This window comes from Amia ocellicauda, chromosome 8 (genome assembly GCF_036373705.1).
Source record: "Amia ocellicauda isolate fAmiCal2 chromosome 8, fAmiCal2.hap1, whole genome shotgun sequence".
NCBI lineage: Eukaryota > Metazoa > Chordata > Actinopteri > Amiiformes > Amiidae > Amia > Amia ocellicauda.
The window spans coordinates 19,002,308-19,013,670 of NC_089857.1; the positions used below are offsets into that span (position 1 = coordinate 19,002,308).

At 39.0% G+C, this 11,363-nt stretch overlaps 1 protein-coding gene across 1 annotated transcript; it reads right to left on the reverse strand.

Annotated features, from left to right (window-relative positions):
* Window positions 1–592: 592 nt before the first annotated feature.
* On the reverse strand, window positions 593–11,257 carry slc75a1 (solute carrier family 75 member 1). The gene is made up of 13 exons (XM_066710549.1): window positions 11,106–11,257; window positions 9,878–10,082; window positions 8,815–8,911; window positions 8,417–8,520; window positions 7,907–8,065; window positions 7,517–7,705; window positions 7,034–7,139; window positions 6,696–6,807; window positions 6,230–6,338; window positions 5,430–5,520; window positions 5,226–5,273; window positions 3,239–3,328; window positions 593–2,945 (listed from the first exon to the last, which is right to left on the reverse strand). Exons 2-13 carry the CDS (start codon window positions 10,028–10,030, stop codon window positions 2,842–2,844), a joined length of 1,362 nt encoding a protein of 453 aa, XP_066566646.1. The 5' UTR covers window positions 10,031–10,082; window positions 11,106–11,257; the 3' UTR covers window positions 593–2,841.
* Between the last annotated feature and the right edge of the window lie 106 nt (window positions 11,258–11,363).

Sequence of the window (11,363 nt, forward strand, 5' to 3'; positions counted from 1 at the left end):
TTTTGTTTTGGGGGGGGGGGAGCGTTCTTGAAGGACTGCATGGCATTAATGGCTTTGAGCTTGTATAGTTTGTCCTTTGTACATGAAGACTCTGTAATATTTTGCAATATTGTGTTTTATTGACAGTTTTCTGTAATAACAGTACTAAACTATCTGCCACACTTCAGTTCACATCTAGGTGTCAAGTTCTGTTACATATGCAGCATTTTTTAACCTTTGGTGGGTCCTTCTGCACATTTCTAGAAGGCATTTAATTTTTTTTTCATGGTACAATTCTGTTTACATCCATGAATAAAATTCTTCCTTTAAAATAATGTATGGAGTATTATGGATTTTTCTTTGAGTTCAGTTGGTCTTGTCCAATGTAGAGAGAAACATAAATGCAGTTGAGATTTTTTTTATATTAGCCAATAAGATGGTTTTGTCTCAGGTATGAATGAATAGTTCCAGAAGCTTGATACCAAAATGTACTTTTATATCTCACTTGTAGGATTTTGTACTCCACTCTAAAACCATTATGCAATACATTTTACTAGTACTTTAGAACCATCAATCTGACAAGATTAATCACTAGCAAGAAAAGACACCAACCTGTGCAAAACATGATTTATTTGCATGAATCATGAAAAATAGAAAATCAAAGGCACCATCTGTGTGACACTGTACTATTAAAATTCTGTAGACCTTATATATATCTTCTAGAGAACAACAATAGTTACAGCTTTCTCCAAAACCATCAACACTGGAAGAAATACAAATGTAGGACCTTCTCAAAGGATCTGAAACATGGCTACACTTGGTGCAAACAGTTGGAGAGTCTCAAACACATTCTGCGTAGAGAAAAGAAAGATTACAGTAGATCCAGGTTAACCAAAAAAAACTACTTTTAGTGTACCGTGTAGTCATCTCCCATTTTTCCAGTAAGCAATTGTAATTAGTTGATTATTCTCCTACAGAAATTAAGCAGCATGCAAACCAGCAGTGAACTGAAATAGTCTGAGCTCTATTTGTGCATGATTTTCCAAAGAAAATACATAAAATTAAGAAAAGTAACCCATTGATCCCCAAATTACTTTTCCTCCTCTAGTTACTAGGATACATAGTAAATGTCCCCATGCAAAAGCACTCGCATTTATCTGTGGTAGGCTAGAGTTAATGGTGCCAAACCTATTTCTGTCTTTACTGTTGTTACAATACACAAAATGAGAAGTCAAAATTTACCGCTGCAACAAGCTTTTTTGCATTACTGTATGTTTGCCATTTTAGTGTGATGTATAGGTAAGCTACGTACAATTAAGGAAGATCTGGAATTTCCTCACAAACAGCCTTTGCTAAATTATTTCATTAAAATTTTGCATATTTTATAACATTCATGAATCAATACAAATGACATTCTTTTGGGTGTATGTGCGACTCCTACTCTAGGATTCACCTCAGCACTGCTGCACTGACATCAGATGCACACAGACTGTTAAAAAACAGAAAATAGGTCCCATATGTGTGCAACCCTACAGAAACCCTGTACAAATTGTAAGTTATGATGTAGTACATGCAGCAATAAGAATACAAATACCGGTATCAGGTATAACCAGTTGCCCCTTCAGCTCTGAAATAATGCATTTGCTGCCAACATGAGAACCTGATCATATATATATATATATATATATATATATATATATATATATATCATACCATATATTACAAAGAGGAAAGAATACAGTGTGTGTCAATTAATGCGTACCTATGGAAATGCATCTCTGGGCTGCTATGCGTAAAGGAGGCATAAAAAAAAAAAGAGCTTAGCATCTCCTCTCAAAACTTACAATCTGCTGGAATGCTACTTTTAACTACTATAGCAGAGGTTTTGTAATTATACTAAGACTTAGTCTATGCTTATACAAAGGGCCCCAGGTGTGAATTTGTCCCTTGGCGCACATTGAAAGTGGAAGCAAAAAGTGTTGGTACACAAGAAGGGTTAGCAAATGTACATCCTTCCTACAGGAGAGGAATATTTTTTCTGCACAAAGTTTAAAAGCCTGACTTGAATAACTCACTAATTTTTAAAGGCTTTACTGGTGAGACTCAGAAACGGTCATTCATGCGTTACCATAAATACAAGGCTGTATGACAAACTGATTCTCTACAGTCATGTCACATAGGTTATGTCACCCAGCGGAAACAGTTGCTTCTTTGATGTATCAAAAAACTTTTTTGATGAAGGAGATTGCATGTGAAGTTGAGAATCTGACTCTGATCTGGTTTCTGTACGAAGCAGCATTAGAATTTCGTGATGGAATGTTGAAGAAAAAAGGGTGTCTTTAAAATCATTACCAAACCTGATGTCTCCATTACAGACTGCTAAAACACATTTTAAAACCAAGTGATCTTTTTCTTTCCAGCATTTAACATAGATGGGCTTACACAGTTTTGTTCTCATTCATATCATCATCATCAGCCTTTATCGATCCACTGAATGTAGGCCCAAGATATTTCCGCTTGTTTTAATGTACATATATATGTGTTTTTCAGTTTCAAAAATATTACCAAAAATAAAGACTTATCTATGTAAATACAATTATTGCATATTTGAAATAAGATCTGGAGTGAAGAAAAAAGTGGCGTTAGATCACTACACACAAACCTGAGCCCTTCTTCCCATGACCTTAATAATTCCTCCAAATGCTACAAAGACAAACACAACATGACACACAAATGAAATTATGTAAACGAAAACCATTATGGAAAATAATATTAAAAAATAAAACCATTGTCTCCAATGACTGCCTTTGCAGTGAACACTAGCAGCTGTCAGGAGTGTTGCCCCTCTCTGTTACCCGGCCCTCAGTCCTTTTTCACGTCTTTAAGGTGCCTCAGGAGGGTCAGAGGGATGAGGAAGAAAGCCGAACTGACGATGAAACAGATTTCGGCCCCAGCCAGCCAGTACACTGCAAATTCAACACAGTGCTCAGTGTCTCACACAGGCTTTCAAGGGTGCAGCATATGGTCACACATGCAAATCCAGAGCAACTTCAAAATTCACAGGGAATGTTTAGCCAAGCACCATGACAGTTAAAAGAAAAAGTTACATTTACCACCTGTATATCTGGACTTTCCTCTTCTTTTATAAAGTGTAAACAATAGTAGACAATAGTTCAGGGTGAGCTATCCTGTATTATTGTCTGTTCTCTCTGCTTTTGTAAAAGTCTGCTCAGGCCCTCTTGGCTGTTTAATGACTCACCTGAGGATGCTACAATAGGGCCCAGAGTTCTGGCCAGGGCCCCCAGACTGCGCAGAATGCCCATCACTGTGCCTTTCTGATTTGCCGAGCCTAGGGAGAGAAAAGCAGTCTGTAAACAGCCTGTCAGCAAACCAGATTAATCAATTAATACCTGCCTTTCAGTTTCTCATTTGGGATTTTCACTGTGAGGTTGTAGGTTTGTGAAATTACAGTTTATGTACTGTATACAGTACTGTGCAAAAGTTTTAGGCAGGTGTGGAAAATGCTGTAAAGTAAGAATGCTTTCAAAAATAGACATGTTAATAGATTATATTTATCAATTAACTGAATGCAAAGTGAGTGAACAGAAGAAAAATTTACATTGAATCCATATTTGGTGTGACCACACTCTAGGTACACTTGCACACAGTCAGGGATTTTGTAGGCATATAGTCAGGTGTATAATTAAACAATTATACCAAACAGGTGCTAATGATCATCAATTCAATATGTAGGTTGAAACACAATCATTAACTGAAACAGAAACAGCTGTGTAGGAGGAATAAAACTGGGTGAGGAGCAGCCAAACTCAGCTAACAAGGTGAGGTTGCTGAAGTTTACTGTCAAAACTTACACACCATGGCAAGACTGAGCACAGAAACAAGACACAAGGTAGTTATACTGCATCAGCAAGGTCTCTCCCAGGCAGACATTTCAAGGCAGACAGGGGTTTCCAGATGTGCTGTCCAAGCTCTTTTGAAGAAGCACAAAGAAACGGGCAACGTTGAGGACCGTAGGCACAGTGGTCGGCCAAGGAAACTTACTGCAGCAGATGAAAGACACATTATGCTTACTTCCCTTCGCAATCGGAAGATGTCCAGCAGTGCCATCAGCTCAGAATTGGCAGAAAACAGTGGGACCCTGGTACACCCATCTACTGTCCGGAGAAATCTGGTCAGAAGTGGCCTTCATGGAAGACTTGTGGCCAAAAAGCCGTACCTCCGACGTGGCAACAAGACCAAGCAACTCAACTATGCACAAAAACACAGGAACTGGGGTGCAGAAAAATGGCAGCAGGTGCTCTGGACTGATGAGTCAACATTTGAAATATCTGGCTGTAGCAGAAGGCAGTTTGTTTTTTCTGAAGGGCTGGAGAGCGGTACATGAATGAGTGTCTGCAGGCAACAGTGAAGCATGGTGGAGGTTCCTTGCAAGTTTGGGGCTGCATTTCTGCAAATGGAGTTGGGGATTTGGTCAAAATGAATGGTCTCCTCAATGCTGAGAAGTACAGGCAGATACTTATCGATCACGCAATAACATCAGGGAGGCATCTGATTGGCCCCAAATGTATTCTGCAGCACGTAAACAACCCCTAACATACAGTGAAAGTCATTAAGAACTATCTTCAGCGTGAAGTAGAACAAGGAGTCATGGAAGTGATGGTTTGGCCCCCACAGAGCCCTGATCTCCACATCATCGAGTCTGTCTGGGATTACATGAAGAGAGAGAAGCAACTGAGGCTGCCTAAATCCACAGAAGAACTGTGGTTAGTTCTCCAAGATGTTTGGGCCAACCTACCTGCTGAGTTCCTTCAAAAACTGTGTGCAAGTGTACCTAGAGGAATTGATACTGTTTTGAAGGCAAAGGGTGGTCACACCAAATATGGATTTGATTTAGATTTTTCTTCTGTTCACTCACTTTACATTTAGTTAATTGATCAATATAATCTATTAACATGTCTATTTCTGAAAGCATTCTTACTTTACAGCATTTTTTCACACCTGCCTAAAACTTTTGCACAGTATTATATGTACATCCATGACCTATACAGTTAATCCACTACCAGGAAAAGAAAACTGACTCTTTGTATGTATAGATGAACAGTGAAGGTGAATGGGTTTACTAGTCATGCTCTTAAAATGATTGTGTGTAATCGTGATTTTGTTTGACTTTTGTGTCTCCTATTTAAACACATTTTTCTCATCATTTGAAAGAATGATTCACTCACCGTATGCAGAAACCAGAGTCGACAAGCAGGGGACAACCACCGCAGCAGCTGCAATGAAACACCAGCAGATTATTGGAGCCGCCGCAGTGAGGATTTACATTATATAGGATGGAAAACCATGCAACCCTTAGCATCACTGAATTTATATTTATATATATATGTGTGTGTATAATATATGCATAATTCTAAAACTGTGCAACTTACCAAAGGAATATAGCAGTAGTCCTATGTACAGCATAGTCACGTTCCAAGCCAAACCAATGACAATGAAAGCTGGGATCAGCATTAAAATTGCCTGAAAAGAAAATGTAAGTTTAATTTTATTTAATTTGAATTAACAGATTTGTCTATTTTCTAGTCTTTACCTTTGCCAGTCCTGAGCTGAGCACTGATGTCAAATAACGAAGAATGTTAAATGTTTCTTAACAATTAAACATCTCTTTGAAAGTATTTAATGTCAAATACATGCATATATCTTCCAGTATTTTCATTTGTGTATTATTATGAACTTAAATAAATCTGAAAGACTCAATATGTGTTTTGGGCTATTTCATAAGTCTTGTCTCACTATAGGCCTTAGTCACTATTATTACTTCAACCTGAATATGAAGTGTCATAGGTTCCTACATTTCAGGTTATGACAATTAAAATATGAAAAAGGAAAATGAGATGGTAGTAATTCACCATACAAAGTGTTTATCAGCCTCACATTACAACTTGGCTTCCCAGAAGGAAGTGTTGTTTTGCCATCTGTAGAGACACTTTTCCAGTCACTAAGCCACTGACTAAGCCAATGTTAACAAATATTAAAATATATTTAGATTAATTATGAGCTGTCAATGGCTTATAATGATTGAAACGGTGTTGCCTTGTAATGCAAACCTTTATAAAAGTGCTGTTTAAAAAATTATAATTCTAAAGTATTTCTGATTGAGTTGAAAATACCACCTGAATTAGTACTCTTGATTTCCCAATACTCCAAAAGCATTTGAAAAAGGATTTACCATTCTGATTGTCACGATTTGTCTTCCAGGCTTAATCCTGCGAGCATACCCTCCCTGAATCAGTGCCATGGTGATTCCAATGAAGAAAAACATTTTCCCCTGCTGCATGCTGTAAGACACGGAAATGTAATGGCCCAATTAATATGAAAGAATCTTCTATTTCTCCTGGCACGATGCCTAGACTTGCAACAATGTGAATGTATTTCATAGCTGGCCTTTTAACAAAAATAGACATTCTGTAGCAATTGTCTTTTAATTTACCATTTGAGAAGCATTAATTTTCCACTTGGTTTAGAGAGGACTATTGATGGTATTAATCAGTAAACCATTAAACAACTTGAAATAAACCACAGAGGTATCTGGTTTCAGGGTTCTTATGTGTTCCATAAACTGGATGTTGAAGATGTTCAGCAGTGAATGACTTTCTCTAAGGACTCTATCTCTCAGAACTCCCAGGAACACTTACCTGGTGAACTGAAAGCGCTGGTGAGTCAGAAAGCTCAGGGTGTACTCGAGCCCGGAGAACAGGAACAGATAGAAGAAGTAGACCAAGCCCAGCACCTTCAGGTTCTGGATACCTAAAATAGACCAAGAAAACCGAATCTGAAATCTGAAAGACATGCAAGTCCATCTCTTGGGGTTTAACATTATTATTAGTTCCAGGCAGTGGGAAAAACTTGATCATGGGAGGCAGAAGAGTTCATGCATATGGCACGAGACTTTTTTGTGTGTTTCTTTTAAAAGACTACACCTTATCGAAAGCAAAGTCTCACATAGAGATCACACACGGTAATGGGTACTGACTGTCTTTGGGAGAGTCTTCTTTTCTGGTTACAGCGGAGAATCGGAACAAGGCAAGGGGACTCAACAGGTCCATCGACTCCTGTATCCCCGAGGCCACTGAGGACACCTGCGGAAGAACAAGATCATTGTCAGCAGATTCTCCCTTTTGACATGAGAAACAGCTTCTGCTAATGGTGACTCCATTTAGCTGCACCTCCCTGCCTCTGTAGCTTTACTTGCCAGATGTAATCTTGTTTAAGTGGAACCACATGTGTCTGAGAACAGGGAAGTCATGCTTGAGTCATGCTTTGAGATATGAGGCCTGTGTGTCAGATATAGGGATGAAGTTGAACTTCAGCCCAAGATATCAAAAAGATGTATTGTTTCTTTAAGTAAGGAACACTGAAAAATATTAGGACAATATCAACCCTGTAACATGAGATTTGTTGATTATAATTAGATTGCTCACATAGGTTAACGTTAATGAAGGCCCAGTTGCCTTACCCTGTTGTTTTTGGGCAGCGTCTCTGGAAGCATGACAAATATGAAGAGTAAATCAGCAGCAGAGAAGACCAGAGCCAGGACAGCCGGGCCCAGATAAAAGATCTCATCCTTGCCAGGGTTCAGGGCAAAGTAGGCCCCAATCATTGGACCAACAGTGAAGCCCAGGGAAAAGGCAACACCAATCATAGCCTGAAAAAAAAAAAAAAGATGTGGACACATTTGCTTACCATTCTACAATGTGGACAATGTCTACATTATGAGTTAAGCTTCCTAAGGGAATAAAACTATCAAACATATATACAGTTTAAGAGATACAGCCTGATATCGGAGGGGATCAATTACAGGATGCGTCTTGAGCAACCTTCATGGAGAGTGGAGAGTTATACCTACCATCCCTCGACTGCGTGCTTTGGGGCAGCCCAGGTCAGCAACGATCGCTGTGCAGAGACTGACGTTGCCCTTGCATACCCCTCCCACCACTCGGGACAGGAGGAACAGGCTGAAGCTCCTGGATACAGCCCAGAGAGCGTAGGACGACATGAGGCCCACCTGCATACCAAGGGCACAGTTCAGTCCCAACAGTCCACTCTAGAGGAATCTCTTTCAAAAGATGTCTACACAATGGAGCCCTATTCTGTCTCTTGTAGTTCTCAAGAAAGTACAGCTGCTATGCACAATTAAGCCAAGAAGAGGAATCCAGGAATTCTCTGTTCAAATGCTGACTTGCAATTCTTAGCTGTAGTCCTGCTTGAACTAGGTGAACTTTGTGATCTCTTCAAGATCCTTGTATAGGAGAGCTTGCCACATCTTTTTTCCTTTTTGCCACTCATACATTAGTTCTCTTCATGACTTGTTACACTAATGGTGATTTGATTCGATATTAGACCTCAGGAGACCCACCGTTAAGATCATCATCAGCGGTCTCCTGCCATAGTAATCGGAGGCGGCACCAGTGAGAGGGGAGGACAGGAACTGCAGCAGCGAGAACAGGGAGCCAATCAGACCTGACAGGAAGAGAGACGGATCTCATTGTGGCTCCATCACGCATTTGAATCTCCTAGCTTTAATATGATATTATCGATCTTATTTATTCAAGTTTAGATACACATACATGTAGTGGCCTAATGCTTCTTCGAAAAATATATTATCCTGGCACAATGACTTCTATTAGTCCCACAAAACGTATAATTCTTTACCATTTCACATCTGCCAGGACTGTATAAACCAGACACACTATCAGCAACAAAGGAATGACGTTTCCTCATGGCTGGTGCTCACCTACCTCCATCATATCTTACCTCCAAAGAGAACATTGTTGTATTTTCTTTCTACTGGAACCCCTATGGTTAATTCAAACCACTCCACAAGGCTCTGTAGTGACTGATACACTGGGTCCTGTCGAGCAAATAAATAACTCAGAGGCAGCCAAAAACATATGCATATATATATATTAAATCTGAAATATCTCATCTAGTTCTCTTAAAGCTTACTTTTTATATATTCTGAACTTTTCTCTTGAGATAAATGCTTTTTGTGTAAGAGTTATCATTGCTGTATTAATACAAAATGCCTCCTTTTTCTTTTTTTTGGCAAGATAAACCTTATTTTATTAATACACAACACAAGTATGTTTTTTCCCTCTCCTTGTCCTCAAACTTAATTGGATTTTCTGTTGTGGCCATGTCATTAGTAATTAACCAGGGCACAACAGTAATGAACAATAAAAACACCCTCTTCCTTCTGGCAGTCCACAATAAGATTGCTTGATAGGAATTTGTATAGAATGTTAGATCATCTGAAGTATTAATCTATTACTGACACTGACATCGGCAATAAGCAAAGCAGCCCAAGTAATCCTGATCAGGGGAGGTGGATAGAATAACTCTGATTGTCTGCTAAAACTTCAAGGCATGCACAGACTATAAAAGCCTTCCCCTGTTCGTCTAAATCTGATCGGCAAAGGATTAAATGTATCTGACATCCAGCTGGCCTATCGGACATTTCAACACAACAAAACTGATTGTGCATTAGTCTGTGTCTTTCATCTCTCTATCTCATGATGAGCCACGACGCTGGAGCACACGGCTAGCAAACCAGAGTCCAAACACAGGCAGAGGTAAAGTTATTAAAAGTTTTTTGCCCATTAGCAATACAAAGAAGAGAGAGAACTTCTAATGTTGATTTTGTGCCTATACAACTCAAAAACATATACCCTCAGTTACTGCTATAAGGGCTTGAAGATCTTCCTGGAATTTCTCCTGGAGTGTATCCTTGTGCCGAGGTTGACAGAAAAAGCAAGAGAGAATGTCTATCGATTTCTTCGGTCTTAGTGGGCAGAAGTAGGTGAGGAACTGGACCTACCTGTGTCTGACCATAGTGATCCAAAATGGAGGGGAGCAGTGGCAGAATCAGGGTGAAGCCCAGCAAGTCCAACAGGAGAGCGAGGAAGACCACAGTAATAACTCGAGAAGAGTTACTGGCTGATTTAGTGCTGCTTTCTTCAGGGTTCGCCATGTTGTTGCCCCTCACCACCTCCGTTTCACTCGTGCTTGTCAAGAGGAAATTCCTAGAATAACCAGGAACTCATAAGAGCAGAAAAATTGCATTTCTTCTGGCAGAAACCCAACATGCTGAGTCATTCCTCATGTCTGGGTTATAGTTGGACTCTTAGATGTGTACAAACTGCTTTGAAACTCTACTGCAATAAATAGTCATATATAAAATATTAAAATAATTCAACTACAATAATTTCATAATTATAATACATAATAACGTTGCATAAATCTATCACTTTCATAACTTATTTTCTTCTTGTGCAACAATCTTCCTCGTTTAAATGAGAAGTCTGGGTTTAACATTAGAAGACCTGCACTTATTTATTCGACTCTTTACAGAACTTTATAGTTTATTTTAGAAAAATAAATGTTATTTAATTCATAAATAGGAGGGAAAATATAAATATATATGTGTAACCTTACTGGCAATGATGAGTCAACTTGACTCAACTATTTTTCTTAGTCTGACTTCCTTTTCAACAAAGCCATAAAGAAAATACATCAAAAGATTTACTTATTCTCATATCTAAGATAAAAGTGTACAAACTGCATACAAAATACAACACTTATTAAATATTAAACAAACTGTATATTGATATTCACATACCCGAAGCAGTCCTTCTTACTTAAAAAGGACTTATTTCTAAGTTTGATATAATTGTTATATAGACAACACAGATTTAAGCATTAGGAAAATTAGCTATACCAACCTCGTGGAGTATCCCAGCTTTAATACATGATTTCCTCCAGCTATACAGAAGTAAATATTTAAATAATTCGTTTAACAGGAACTAAGACAGGCATTACTGCGAAATCACCCAAACAAGATTGAAGGTGGACATGAACACAGATCGGATCCCTGTCCCATCATGACCTGAGATGCAGCTTGTGTTGGTAGTTTGCTTTGCGTCCTTTAATTTAGTGACACTGATGCTGTGCAAAACTGAAGGAAAACACACACAGCCCCCCAGAGCAGCATCCCAAACACACAAACGCAGGGCAAAGTTTTATTCCTCCCAGTTCATCCTCCTTACCTTTCGCCTCGGCTGACAGAAGGTGTGTGACATGGGTTTGCAAACGACCGATCAATAGCATTACTGTGTGTTGTGCAGTTAATGCAGTTTATCCAGCATCACACACTTGAAGCTGCTCATTTCCAGGGACCAGGAAGCGGTTTCCGATTTCACTCGCAATGGCAAGAGTGCGACGCATGCGTTGAGCACCTTTGAAAACAAAATGCTTCAGGGAGAGAAGAAGGAGGAAAAAGACAAAGTTGGTTTTAAACTAACGTG

What these genes read in the sequence shown, in the direction of transcription:
- slc75a1 (XM_066710549.1), bottom strand. Translation starts at nt 10,030, where the DNA reads ATGGCGAACCCTGAAGAAAGCAGCACTAAATCAGCCAGTAACTCTTCT. An exon ending in CAACAATGTTCTCTTTGGAG is followed by an intron (nt 8,521 to 8,814) that starts GTAAGATATGAT and finishes TCTTCCTGTCAG; the next exon opens with GTCTGATTGGCTCCCTGTTC. An exon ending in CGCTGATGATGATCTTAACG is followed by an intron (nt 8,066 to 8,416) that starts GTGGGTCTCCTG and finishes CTTGGTATGCAG; the next exon opens with GTGGGCCTCATGTCGTCCTA.